Source organism: Rhinopithecus roxellana, chromosome 3 (assembly GCF_007565055.1).
Source record: "Rhinopithecus roxellana isolate Shanxi Qingling chromosome 3, ASM756505v1, whole genome shotgun sequence".
Lineage (NCBI taxonomy): Eukaryota > Metazoa > Chordata > Mammalia > Primates > Cercopithecidae > Rhinopithecus > Rhinopithecus roxellana.
The window spans coordinates 42,097,817-42,111,989 of record NC_044551.1 but is presented as its reverse complement, the minus strand read 5'-3'; the positions used below and the strand labels follow the sequence as shown (position 1 = coordinate 42,111,989).

General features: G+C 49.3%; 1 protein-coding gene across 3 annotated transcripts; it reads left to right on the top strand.

Annotated features, from left to right (window-relative positions):
- The first annotated feature begins 2,550 nt into the window (after positions 1-2,550).
- On the top strand, positions 2,551-14,173 carry PCYOX1L (prenylcysteine oxidase 1 like). Of its 3 annotated transcripts, none has more exons than XM_010386852.2 (6): positions 2,551-2,679; positions 7,120-7,326; positions 8,520-8,694; positions 10,451-10,662; positions 11,857-11,997; positions 12,478-14,173. In XM_010386852.2, the coding sequence occupies exons 1-6, from the start codon at positions 2,592-2,594 to the stop codon at positions 13,137-13,139; spliced, it is 1,485 nt and encodes a 494-aa protein (XP_010385154.1). In that variant the 5' UTR covers positions 2,551-2,591; the 3' UTR covers positions 13,140-14,173. The 3 variants fall into 3 exon arrangements, with proteins under 3 accessions (XP_010385154.1, XP_030783008.1, XP_030783009.1); XM_030927149.1 differs by lacking the exon at positions 2,551-2,679 and adding an exon at positions 7,453-7,502 and having other exon boundaries at positions 7,271-7,326; XM_030927148.1 differs by lacking the exon at positions 2,551-2,679 and having other exon boundaries at positions 6,320-7,326.

Genomic DNA, 14,173 nt, shown 5'->3' with positions numbered 1-14,173 from the left:
CTCCACTCAGATGTTGTCCATGCTCTCAAGTTTACTGTGGTTTTAAAACATGGCTCCAGAATTTCTTGACACCTTTATTGAGGAGGGCCCATGTCCATTCTTGAGTCTCCTTGGAGCTTTGTGATTGCTTGACCAACAGAATACAGTGGAAGTGACACTGCTATTTTCTGGACCCAAATCTTAAAAAACTGGTATCCCCACTTCCTGTCTTGAGATGCTCACCCTTGGAACCTTTTAACCATCATGCCAAGAGCAAGCTGAAGTAGCCTGTGGAATGGAACTGAGGGCCCTGGTTGAGCTTTCAGCTGAGCCAGCACTGTCTTGCCAGCCAGTGAGCTATCTTGAAGATGGATCCTCTCCCACACCCAGTGGAGCAGCCCCAAATGATACCACATGGAACAGATGAGCTGATCTCACTGAGTCCTGCCTAAGGTGCAGTGTGAACAAAATAGATGACTCTTACTTTAAGCCACTAAATTTTTTAATGGTTTGTTACACAACAGCAGATAAAATGATACAGTCACCCCACTGCATTCCCAGCCTGGCACCTCTGTGCCACAAGAATTATGCCTACTTACTTTTCCCCTTATCAGCTCTTTCGAACCTCTCTTACAACGTTGATGAGCACACACACTGTCAATGGGCTGGTAGGGTTGGAGGGGCTTCCTAACAGAAGAAAACAGCTCTAGATTTAAGAATTACAAAGGACCCTAAAATTACAAGCAAAGTATAGACAAGAAGATGAACTTGAACACTAACATGATTTACCCTACAAAAAAATGACAAGAATCAGAGTAAGTTCATAAGAGAACTTGGCACACAGTGGTCAATGAGTGCTTGTTTTAAAAACTGTTTAAGGGAGTGTCTTGAATCTTTGGAAATGAACTTAAAAGGTGTTGCATCCTGATACAAACATTGCCAACAAAAAAGTTTAAGATTATGACAAATGCATGTTCATTCATCTACCAGTTTACTAGTAGTAATCCAGTTTGGCCCAAGTCAGTTAAGTTGCAGTGCTGACTTAGAACCCCAGCTATAAGCTCTTTCACCATTCTCTGAATCCCTTCAATTTTGTTTGTTTTTGTTTTTGTTTGAGTCGGAGTCTCGCTCTGTCGCCTAAGGTGGAGTGCATTGGTGGGATCTCGGCTCACTGCAACATCCACCTCCCAGGTTCAAGCGATTCTTCTGCCCTGGCCTCCCGAGTAGCTGGGATTACAGGCGCACACCACCAAGGCCAGCTAATTTTTGCATTTTATTAGAGATGAGGTTTCACCATGATGGCCAGGCTGGTCTTGAACTCCTGAACTCCAGTGATCCGCCCACCTCGGCCTCCCAAAGTGCTGGGATTACAGGCATGACCCACTGTGCCCGGCCCAGTTTCTTATTTTAGCCATAATCTCACTGAGTAAATACGGATTTCATTTATTTTTATATATGTATTTATTTTTAGAGACGGGGACTCTGTCACTCAGGCTGGAGTGCAGTGGCACAATCATCACACACTAACCTCAAACTCCTGGTCTCAAGCCTCCCACCTCTGCCTCCTGAACAGCTAGGACTACAGGTGTGCACCACCACTCCTGGCTAATTTTTTTTTTCTTTTTTTTTTTTTTCTTTTTTAAGAGACGGGGTCTCGGAGTCTCACTTTGTAGGCCGGGTCTCAAACTTCTGGCCTAAGCGATCCTCCCGCCTGACCTTCCAAAATGCTGGGATTACAGGCTTGAGCCACCCCTAGCCTTCGGATTTTATTTATTCTGAAACTCGTCCCTAACTTTATTTTCTGTCAGAGGAAATCTGTTTTTCACAGCGTGATAAACTAGCAAGTCTGAGCTGCTGCTCCTGTCTTCTTAGAGGATGAAAATGGGAGTTCATCCCTCCTTTTCTCCTTTCTGAAAAGAGAGTAGATGAAACCCTTCCCCGCCTTCTGGTTTTTAGGAAACAAAGAGATATTAACTATATATAAACTGCAAACAAATAACAGCTGGGGAGGACAGTATCGAAAGCACATGGCTTGTGTCAGCATATGAATAGGGTAGCGTCTTACCACCCTGGCCGCATGCTTGTTCAGCAATTTCCAGCACTTGGAAACACTGCAAACGGCTTCATATCCCCTATCTCATAAGATGGTTACAACCAGCTAGAAAGGTGGAGCAGGACTCTTCGTCTGTGTTATAAAAGAGGAAACAATGAGACACGGAGAAGACACAGAGCTAATAATGCAGAGGCTGGACATAACCGAGGTCTTCAAAGCTTCAGTTTTGTCTCTTTCATCCCTCTCCGGCAGCTGGGCCCTGGTCCTGATGCTGAGGACCCGAGGCGCGCACACCTGCGCCGGGCAAGAATGAACCAGCCAATAAGGAACCCGCATGCAGGGGGTTGAACGAGGAAGCTGCCAATGAGAGAGCCTATCCCGAGAGAGATGGAGCTAATGAGGGCTTCGTGCTGGAGAGGGACGGCGGCTCGGCCAATGCGGGGCTGGGTCTGGCGCGGCAGGAAGGCGGGACTGCCAGTGGGGCGCCGGGGCGGGGCGGAGAGGCGAGCGCCAACCCGCGAGCGCCCGAACCCAGCGTGCTGCCAGCTCGCCGCCCGCCATGGCCCGCGCAGCACAGCTGCTCGCCGCGCTAACCGCGCTCCTCGCCGCCGCCGCTGCTGGCGGAGATGCCCCGCCGGGCAAAATCGGTGCGGGAAGGACGCGGTGGGGTTCCCGTTTGGGGAGGGCTGGCGGGTAAAGGGTTCTCAGTTCTCAGCTAGGTGGAGGTAGAGGAGGGCAGCTGGGTGAGGGAGGGGTCCTCGGGAGGGGAGCTGGGTGGAGGAGAGGCGCCGAAGGGGACGCGGCAGGGAAGGTCCTGATGGGGCCGGGGCATGGCATGTGAAGAGGGCCACCTAGGACGGAAAAGAGGCCTAGGCAGGACTGGCCGCGGATCTCACAGGGAGGTCCAGGGTCGCTGAGCATCTGCCATGGACCTGGCTGTTTGCTAGGCCCTCGGGTGACAGAGGACAGAGAGGCTGGGCGATGGCCTTCACAGAGGTTGGTTGAGGGCTCTCTGTGTAGCAGACGTGGTGCTCTAGTTGCTGCTGGGGGAAGAGCCCTCACAGTACAGGGAAGTCTGTGCTGAGCTGAGGAAGTACGGTGCATGCAGAGGAGGGGCGCTTCACCCTGTCTTTGCGGCCCCAGGAGGGCTTCCTGGAAGTAACATGTAAGCCAAACCCCGCCTCCGTCCCCCGCCTCCCTCCCACCCAGGTCGATAGGAGACAGTCCTGACAGAGACAGAACACAAGGTCTGCTGGAGATGTGCTGACAGAACGGGGAACTTTTAGCAACAGTCTTTTTGTTTATTGTGCGTGTGGTTTCCCCAATACTTTATTTTGAAAATGTTCACAAGTACAGCAAGAATTTTATAGTGGTCATCTGTATACCCACCACCTACATTCTGCCATTAACTGCTACTATACTTGCTGTGTCACATAACTATCACGCACCGTTCTAGACACCCACGAATCCATCCTACATTTTGATGCATCTCCAAATAAATTGCAGACATCAGGACACCTCACTAAATACTTCATCGTGCATATCATTGACTAGAGTTTCATATGTGTTTACAGTTGCTTTTTTTTTCCTCCCTCAACGATTGTCATTTTAACTACATGACTCGTGAAGATTTTCAAGGCCCTCACACATAATATTCCCGCAGACAGAAATGCTGGGCTTCAGGGTGGGAGGACAAAGACCCTACTCCACTAGGCCCCTCTCCATGCACCCCAGTTGGCAGGAGTGCCTGGAACATCTCATAGAAGCATCACAAACTTACAGGGTCCAGTGCAGTGCTAAAGCTTCTTGTGTAGCAGAACCACAGCCCAGGCCATACAGGGTTAAGAAGACTGAAGCATGCCAGAAACCAGTTTGAGACTGAGAGATAAGGGCTTGCCAAGAAAAGGGAATCCTGAGGCTAGAGTGGCCCTCATGGAGAAGGTGGAGTTTGAGCCAGGCTTTGAAGGATGTGGAAGAGTTAGGCAGGCAGTATCCATGAGTGACCATGTGTTCTCTCTCTGTCCTTAAATCATTTGAATACAGTGTGGCTAGGGGTAAGCAGAGTGTGCTGTGGGAATATGCAGGGCACTCCCCGTTTTCTTGGGAACAGGCAACAGGACAAGACATTTCTCACCATTGGGGAAGGGGCAGGACCTCCACCCAGCAGAATTGTGGCAACATGGAGCTTGGGACAGTTGGCAATGCCACGCTGCCCTTTACCTTTCTAGATTTTCCTCAGCCCTCTGACAGGAGCCTCTGTTCACCCTTGGTGGTTTGGACTCTACCCACAACAAGAATGCGGATTCCTGTTAGGATGGCTTAATCCTTGTGCTCCTGCAGGATCAAATCTGAAAACCCCCATGTGGCATCAGGACCCTCTAAACCCACCCATACAGTTCCACATGCTGCCCCTCTCATGCTGATCTCTTTGCAGAGTGTGCATGTCCTCTCACTGACAAAGCTGATTGTCCTCCAGCATCTTGCATGAAATCTTGTTTCCCCGAGAAGCCTGTGTCCCCACACCCTCTGGGGCAGAATTCACTCTTCCTCTTCAGGACCCCCTGGAACCCTGTTGCACTTCATCATGGGTTGTCCTAGCTCATTGTGTGCAGGAGTCTGTCTGCCCAATCCTTGCTGGGCTGCTGGATTTTTCTTTGGGGCAAAAGCTTATTGGATTTTTCTTTGTGCCCCAGGACATCTTACTGTGAATTAGAGAATGGGTGTCAGTTGTGTTAAATGAGCTGGTTCACAATGAAGTGGTGTCTTCTGCTTCCTGATCTTGGGCAGCTTCTAGGCCTTAATATCAGTTTCTCTGAAAAAATGGGTAATTTGGGACTCTTTGCACATGGAGGGGATGGGAGCACAGTGGTTAAGATAAAAAGGTTATGTGCTGTCTTGGAAGTGGCTTTGTAAGTACTGAGAGAGGAAGTGGTTTATTCTTTCAACACAGGAAAAATACTTCATGAACTCTACTGTCTGCCAGGATCTGGGGACATAGTGACCATGCGCTCTCTCTCTGTCCTTAAATAACTTGACTACAGTACAGCTAAGCAGAGTGTGCTGTGGGAATATGCAGGAGGAACACCTGACTCCCCTCAGGTGGGTCAGTCAAGCCAAGTAATAGGTGACATCTGAGGGCTGTTGAAGCCAGTGAGACACAGGGTGATGGCACTCCTATCAAAGGGAAGAGCTTGGGCAAAGGCCCAGGATGAGAGAACAAAGCTATGCACCCACAATAAGAGGAGCCTAGACAGATGAGAAGGTGACATCTTGGGAGGGTAGGGCAGGAAGTGGAATAAGTAAGCAGAGGCCAGATCATAGAGAACCTGGTGCTGTCTGAGGATTGCCTGTGACTTCCTGGCAGGAGCTGGTACTCTTTGGGTCCAAATGGGTCCAGTAAAGGACAAATTACACCAGATTTATTTCATTTTCTTTTTGGGTAAGGCCTCCGGACTGTCTGATGTGAGGAAAGTGGTGTTTCAGATACATGGTTGGCAAAAATTATAGGTAGGGTGGTAGTCCAGTTCAGTAGCTTCATAGCTAGTTTATAGTTCTCTCACAGGACTGTTTAATGATTAGTGTCAGGCCAGGCACAGTGTTTAATGCCTGTAATTCCAGAACTTTGGGAGGCCAAGGCGGGAGGATCACTTGAGCTCAGGGGTTCAAGACCAGCCTGAGCAACATGGTGAAACCTCATCTCTACAAAAAATATGTTGGGCATGGTGGCATGTGCCTGTAGTCTCAGCTGCTTGGGAGCCTGAAGGTTTGCAGTGAGCCGATATGCCACTACACTGCAGCCTGGGCAACAGAGCCAGATCCTATTTCAAAAAAAAAAAAACAAGATTGATGTCTGTCCGGGCAGTGGTTTCCTAGCAGCACCTCCAAGCACTGTCCCATGAAACATTTTTACCAGTGACTTGGATGAGAATACTGATGGCATGTAAACCAAGTTTGCAAATAACAGGAAGGCAGGAGGTACAGTAAAGACAGTGCATGATAAGACCCAAAAAAGCTGAAACTTTGTAACAAGAATTCAAACTGGAGTATAGTGTCCTATAGGGTAATGAGCAATCCATCATAAGGTACATTCCAGTCTTTTTTTTTTTTTTTTTAGAGGGAGTTTTGCTCTTGTTGCCCAGGCTGGAGTGCAATGGCACGATCTTGGCTCACCGCAACCTCCGCCTCCCAGGTTCAAGCAAGTCTCCTGCCTCAGCCTCCCAAGTAGCTGGGATTGCAGGCATGCGCCACCACGCCCAGCTAATTTTGTATTTTTAGTAGAGACAGGGTTGGTCAGGCTGGTCTTCAACTCTCGACTTCAGGTGATCTGCTCCCGCCTCAGCCTTCCAAAGTGTTTTGATTACAGGTGTGAACCACCACGTCTGTCAGATGCATTCCAGTCTTCACAAACACAGACACAAAGATGATTTAAGTGTCCAGTAATAGGTTGGACTAGACCAGGAGTTGGTATGCTTTTTCTGTAAATGGCCAGAGAGTAAATATTTTAGGCTTTTCAGGCCATGAAGTCTCTGTTGCAGCTACTCAGCTCTGCCTAAAATGAAAACAGTCATAGACAGTAATTGAAAGAGCAACATGACTGTGTTTCAATAAAACTTTAATTTGCAAAAACGGACATCTGCCTGAATTTGGCCTGCAGGCTGTAGTTTGCTAATCCCTGGATTAAGGCATGGTTTCCAAACACTGATCACTGAACAGAACTGGTCAGTAACTTTTAACGATGCATAGTGAAATAAGAAAATTAGAAGCAAGGTAGTAAGTTTTATATAAAACTAAATTTATTCTCTTTAATTGGTCATTCTGACTTTCAGTATTCTTTGCTGGTCTTTTGCTACTGAAATACCTTTTTCTTTATGAAATGAAGGTATAGTAGGTGGCAGTTTTCAGGTTTGCCTTTGCTTATTAATAGCTCTACTGACAACTCAGTCTGCAGATTTCCTTTTGGAAATGTCATAAGCCTATGAAATTTAAGCACCTGGGAACTACCAGTGCAGGAGGATACAGTGTGAACTGCAGCCTCTCACTCTCATGTTCTGTCTCTCTCCTTCCCTACCTCCCGGGCCTGCTAACAGCGGTGGTTGGGGCCGGGATCGGGGGCTCTGCCGTGGCCCATTTCCTCCAGCAACACTTTGGACCTCGGGTGCAGATCGATGTGTATGAGAAGGGAACCGTGGGTGGCCGCCTGGCCACCATCTCAGTCAACAAGCAGCACTATGAGAGCGGGGCTGCCTCCTTCCACTCCCTGAGCCTGCACATGCAGGACTTCGTCAAGCTGCTGGGTGAGTGGTCAGTCCTGGGGCTCCAGTGCCCAGCGCCCTGGGGCTGGTGACAGCACTGGGCCCTTCTCAGACTTCCCAGACTGTCAAGGCCGGAAGGTCATGTGGCCCAATCTCCTCATTTTACAGATGGAGCAACAGAGACAAGAGAGGGGAAGGAACTTGCCTGAGGTTACACAGTGAGTTAGTTGCAGAGCCGGGATTAGAACTCAGGTTTGACTCCTAGGCTGGTTTCTTTCCCTGTCAATTTACTGCCTCTAAATAATCGTGATTATATCACCTTCCACATGCTGGTACTTGCCGGGCACCTTCTGGGTGGTAGGTAGACATTACCTCAGATCCCCCCTACCAACCTGCAAGATGAGCGTTATGTCTCCTCTTAAGGCAACTGAGGCTCAGAAAATGTATAGATTTAAGCTAAAGCCATTACAGCAAGAAAGGTGGGATTCAAACCCAGCAGCATCTGTCAAATACACATTCTGTTTGATGCAGAAACTCCACTTCTCAGAAGTGATGCTACAGGTGGTCTTACAGATGTGCACAGTAGCACAGATACCAAGTTACTCATTACAGCATTGTTTGTAATAGCAGAAGGCTGAAAGTATCCTGCCTATCCACTAGGACCTGGGGTTAAACAAATTATTGTATAACTATACAATAGGCTGTTCAGCAGTCAGAATGGGGAAGTCTTTATGCCCAGATATAGGACAATCTCCAAGATATAGTGTACTGTTAAAGTGGAGAGCAGTGTGTGTAGTATGTGGGCGTGGGGAAGGAACAAGTCATAACAGCTCTATCTGTATTTAGGAGTCCAGTGCTCTGTCAAGTTGCAGAGTGCAGGATGGCTGTAAGGAGCTAGGATAACTTCAGTGTAATCTCAGGGCCCAAGGCCACCATCTCAGAACAAGCCCAGTGGCTCTCAGCCCCTGGACATTCTGGGATAAAATCGGAATTTCCCTCACTTGTGGATCCTCTTGGGGGAAAAAAATGTAAAATGTCACATTATTTTCATTTTCATGTTTTTATTGACTAGGTAGTCCAAACATTTTCCCAGTGCATCTGTTTACTGTTTATAAACAAGCAGCACAAATGAACAAACCATAGTGTTTGCATTTCCTTTAATGGAGCAGTCCATTTGCGTCAAGAAGGCCCCAAGTCTTGGAGGGAACCTGAGGGGCTCCTCTTTGTCTCTGCAGGGCTGAGGCACCGGCGCGAGGTGGTGGGCAGGAGCGCCATCTTCGGTGGGGAGCATTTCGTGCTAGAGGAGACCGACTGGTACCTGCTGAACCTCTTCCGCCTCTGGTGGCACTACGGCATCAGCTTCCTGAGGCTGCAGATGTGGGTGGAGGAGGTCATGGAGAAGTTCATGAGGTAGGGCTGGCGGAGCTGTGGGGATGGCGTTCCACGGGGACCAAGAAGAGGTGGGGGAGGAACCAGCTTGACTGTACATTGTGAAAAAGGAAAAGGTCCTTGCTGAATGGAGCCAGCACAATTCAGTGCAGGCTCAGAGCAAGCCCCTGGCGTGAGGAATGGCCATGTTTCGTGCAGTAATGGTCTCCCTAATATTGTCACACTGACACTCATTTTCTTACCCTCTGCTACACTGATGCTAATAAAAGCGTGGGTTGCAAACTCAGTCACTTAACGAGGGCTGAACTGGGATGTGAGTCATTGAATCAGCAGGTGGAAAAGAGCAGAACAAGGCCCCCTCTGAAGGAGGCAGCCAGCCCTCCATGGCAGCCGTCTGCAGCCAGCCATGTACAATGCCCACCTCATGTGGCTAGATCTACTCACTTTTCAGAAGAAGCTAGAAATCCAGAGTTGTATGTGAAAACTTTCAGTTTTTCAACATTTGCAACCAATTCATCTTGTAAGCCAAATGAAACACATCTGTAGGGCAGATGCAGCCTGTGGACCACTCATTTGCAAATTTTGTTGTCCTCATTTTTCCATCTAGAATAAACACCTTTCTTCACCACTCCTCCTATCCTTGGGCTCCAGCCCCCTCCCCATCACCTTTGGTCCCAGATATGGAGGGCAAGTGGTCTGTTCTCTCCCTGTTCATTCACTCACCAAGCTGTCACTTCACCTTTCCCCAAAGTCCCTCCCGAAGGTGCTCACTGCTTCCAGCCTAAGGTGCAGGGGCTGCTCCCCGGACCCCATCACTGTGTGCCTCCCTTCAGTGTCAGACACTCAAGTGTGGCATGTGCCCTCCTTCCCTGGTTCCTGGCATTTCTCCACTCCCTTCCCATTCTATAACTCTGCTGTTTATAGCACTTCTTCCTTATATTCTCCAGATGTCACCCGAAGCTTATTTCCGTACCTCTCTTTCTGATGTTTTTCTCCCTTGTCAATTATATCCAGACCAATAATCTTGACTTCTGCGTTTTATGGGAAATGACTTCTCCCTCTCAGCCCTAGTTTCCTCTTCACTTCCAGACCCACATTTCTACTTTCTGGACACTCCATCTGGTGTCCTGTTGATAACCAAACTCAACATATTTACAAAAGAAGCCCTAGAATGGGCAACATTTCAAAGGCCTCCCAGTCAGGAAATTCATCAGTGGTTCCAATCCATGCTAGTGAGATTGCATGACTGATAGAGCGACAGGACATGAGCCGGGGGTGAGTGGGAGCCCTGTCAGATCAAGCCAGAGGAGAGGACAGGCTGGACTGGCAGAGAAGGTGACAGTATCGGCATGAAGTTGCAACGTGCCATCGGGTCCTAGAAGCTGTGGCACAGCCGATGCTGTTGGAGAAGGAGATGTGTCAGCAGGGGTGGGCCGTAGCCCACAGCCTGGCAGTCCCAGCTGGGGGAAGAAAGGGTTATGAACTATGACCTCAGGCAGGGAGTGGCTCAGAGCATTGATACAGTTGTTATTGCAGCATAGCTGTGATGTAAAGCCAGGCCTAGAAGGATTCCATACCTCCACACTCCCTTTAGGTGGGGCAGGCCTGCCACAGTCAGAGAAAAGGTGCCAGGGAACATAACCAGCCTCCTCTCCCACTGCTCCATGTAGAGGAAGTGATGGGTTCCTGGTGGGCCTCCCAGGCACTGTGACCCAGGGGCAGGTGGTCAGGCAAAAAGCCTTCCTGCGCAAGGACTCCAGTTCTATGTGTCTTCTAGGATCTATAAGTACCAGGCCCATGGCTATGCCTTCTCGGGTGTGGAGGAGCTGCTCTACTCACTGGGGGAGTCCACCTTTGTCAACATGACCCAGCACTCTGTGGCCGAGTCCCTGCTGCAGGTGGGCGTCACGCAGCGCTTTATTGATGACGTCGTTTCTGCTGTCCTGCGGGCCAGCTATGGCCAGTCAGCAGCGATGCCCGCTTTTGCAGGTGAACGTCCAACCCTTGAGCTGCCTACCTGCCCCTCCTCCACCCAAGGTGCTCAGAATGGGCTGGGGGTCCCCATGATAACCTCGCCTTTATCCAGCTCATTACAGTTACATAGGCACTCTGCTGCCCCATCCTATCTGATTCTGGCACTGGCTGTGAATTGGCAGGAGATAGTATCACCCCACTTCACAGACAGTGAAAGCAAGGCTCAGATCACAGGTCCAGTGTGCTTCTACCACTCCCAATTGCCTCAATCCCTTGCATGCGTGTAAATGTTAGAGCTGAGATAATGCTCTGCTCTCTACACTTTGGTTTCAAGAACTGCCCTGTTGAGGCCTTGGAGCCACTGTTAGAGCACCTCCTCTTCCCAGCTCTTCATTGGGGTGCCTGGGCCTGTGTGTAGCTCCGTGTCTGCTAGCACAGACTACAAGAGTGGAGAATGCAGGCTTCACAAGAGCAGGAATGCTTGTCTGTTGTTCCCTGATACATTGCAAACACAGAACAGTGCCTAGGTCATACTAGACACTTGGGATATTTTTGTTAAATGGATGCAAAGGTTTACAATAACAAGCACCTCCCTTGTACCCTTGATACTGTTCATCTGGCTCTGTACATGCTGGCTTCTTCTCAGCCTTCAGGCCCTGCCTCAGTGTCCCCTCAGTGTGGCTTCTCTGCCCACTCTTTCTTGTGTGTCTCCTTCACAGCATTTTTGTCTAGAGATATATAGAATTCACATACCACATAATTCACCCATTTCAGTTGCACAATTCAGTGGTTTTTAGCACATTTGGAGTTCTGAAACCATCACCACAGTCAATTTTAGGACATTTTTGTCATCCCAAAAAGAAACCTCTTGCCCTTTAGCCCTCACTTTCCCAGCACCCACCAGCCTCCCAGCCCTGGGCAGCTACAGATCTGCTGTTTCTGAGGATTTGCCTAGTCTGGGTGTTCTGCGTAGAATAGACCTCACAATATATGGGCTGTGGAATTTGGCTCTTTCATTGAGCACAGTGTCTTCCCCCCATAGCGTTGTGCACTTCGTTGTACTTACTTGTATGTTTGCCATCTCCCCACGCCCATGGTTGGGAGAGTTTTGCTCTGACAGGGAGGCACGGTCGAATAGTACTGGACTCCCCAGCCCTCCCCCCCCACGGCCCTGACAACCTATCAGCACCCCCTTCCCGCTTTGCCCAGGAGCCATGTCACTAGCCGGGGCCCAAGGCAGCCTGTGGTCTGTGGAAGGAGGCAATAAGCTGGTTTGTTCCGGTTTGCTGAAGCTCACCAAGGCCAATGTAATCCATGCCACAGTGACCTCCGTGACCCTGCACAGCACAGGTGAGTAGACAGGGCAGGAGCGGGCAGGTGTGCCATTCTCAGCGAGTGGACAGACACTTCTGCCTCCTTTGTACCTCAGCTCTGGTCTGTGATCCCCCTGGGGAGTATGTCCGAAAAAGCATTGAGAAGCCCCAACCCGGCCAGGTGACACTAGAGGGTGCTGTTTTCCCAATTCAAATGTCAGAGCCAGAAAACTGAGACTTCTATCAACCCAGCCTTTTTCTGTTGACAAATGAGGACTTTGAATGATAGCCTTGCCCAAGCCTCCCAGCTGGCCAGCGGCAGAAGCAGAGCAGAAACTGAGTCTCCTGACTCCATGCCCCTTGCTTCCTCTGCAGCCGCATCAGCATGGAGAGGCCAGGACCCACCATCTAGACAGCCCTGCTGCACCCGGAGTAGAACCTCAATGCTGGGCCCCAGTAGGGAGTTCAGTGGGTAGGAGCCAAAGGAAAGTTAACTTTTGTGCTCTTTTGTTTCCAGAGGGGAAAGCCCTGTACCAGGTGGCGTATGAGAATGAGGTAGGCAACAGCTCTGACTTCTATGACATCGTGGTCATTGCCACCCCCCTGCACCTGGACAACAGCAGCAGCAACTTAACATTTGTAGGCTTCCACCCGCCCATTGATGACCTGCAAGGCTCTTTTCAGCCCACCGTCGTCTCCTTGGTCCACGGCTACCTCAACTCTTCCTACTTCGGTTTCCCAGACCCTAAGCTTTTCCCATTTGCGAACATCCTTACCACAGATTTCCCCAGCTTCTTCTGCACTCTGGACAACATCTGCCCTGTCAACATCTCTGCCAGCTTCCGGCGAAAGCAGCCCCAGGAGGCAGCTGTTTGGCGAGTCCAGTCCCCCAAGCCACTCTTTCGGACCCAGCTAAAGACCCTCTTCCGTTCCTATTACTCAGTGCAGACAGCTGAGTGGCAGGCCCATCCCCTCTATGGCTCCCGCCCCACGCTCCCGAGGTTCGCACTCCATGACCAGCTCTTCTACCTCAATGCCCTGGAGTGGGCGGCCAGCTCCGTGGAGGTGATGGCCGTGGCTGCCAAGAATGTGGCCTTGCTGGCTTACAACCGCTGGTACCAGGACCTAGACAAGATTGATCAAAAAGATTTGATGCACAAGGTCAAGACTGAACTGTGAGGGCTCTGGGGAGAGCCTGGGAACTTTCATCCCCCACTGAAAATGGATCACACCCCACAGCAGCCCAGGACTGAATAAGCCATGCTCGCCCACCAGGCCTCTTTCTGACCCCTTATGTATCAAGTGTCTTTTCCCTCCAGTATGGGGTCCAGGTGGCCTACTGTCTGCCTATCTTAAGGGTCCACACGGTGGCTGCTGCTTTTTTTTTAAGGGGGAAAGTAAGAAAAGGGAAGGAAATCCAAGCCAGTATATTTGTTTTATTTATTTTTTTTTTTTAAGAAGAAAAAAGTTCGTCTTCACAAGGTGCTTCAGACTTGGTTTTTTAGCTAGAAACCAGAAGACTACGGGAGGGAATGTAAGGCAGAGAACTGTGAGTCTAATTTTATTAATGTTTTTTTCACTACCTACTCCCACAATGGACAATCAATTGAGGCAAACTACAATAAAACATTTACAACCAGATGGTTACAAGTAAAGCAGAAGGGAAGATCAGAAAACCTAAGAAATGATCATAGCTCCTGTTTACTGTGGACTTGCTAGATTTGAGGTACCTCGTTCAGAACTCACTAGTCACCTTCTCGAAGCCTGTCAACATCACTGCACATTGGAGGAGATGACTGTGGTAGGACCCAAGGAAGAGACATGTGCCTGAACAGTCGTCACTGTATTTCCAAGCTTCCTGGCAACCAGTGAGAAAAGAGAAACATGCGAGGCTGTAGGAAGAGGGAAGCTTTTCCTTTTCACCTACAGGAATTAACCATTCTCTTCCTTATGCAAAGATTGAGGAATGCAACAATATAAAGAAGACAAGTCCCCAGATGGGTAGGGAGCAGTATATCTCACCCCTAGATGTTCATTCCAGCAGAAGAAAAAGAAAAGAAGGTGTTGGGGTAGGATTCTTCAGAGGTTACCCTGGTACTTTCTCATCAGACACTAGCTTGAAGTAAGAGGAGAATTATGCTTTGCTTTGCTTTTTCTACAAACCCTTAAAAATCACTTGTTTTAGAAAAGAAAGTAAAAGCCCTTTTCATTCC

What these genes read in the sequence shown, in the direction of transcription:
- PCYOX1L (XM_030927148.1), top strand. Translation starts at nt 7,008, where the DNA reads ATGAAATTTAAGCACCTGGGAACTACCAGTGCAGGAGGATACAGTGTG. An exon ending in AGCGATGCCCGCTTTTGCAG is followed by an intron (nt 10,663 to 11,856) that starts GTGAACGTCCAA and finishes CGCTTTGCCCAG; the next exon opens with GAGCCATGTCACTAGCCGGG. An exon ending in CGTGACCCTGCACAGCACAG is followed by an intron (nt 11,998 to 12,477) that starts GTGAGTAGACAG and finishes TTTTGTTTCCAG; the next exon opens with AGGGGAAAGCCCTGTACCAG.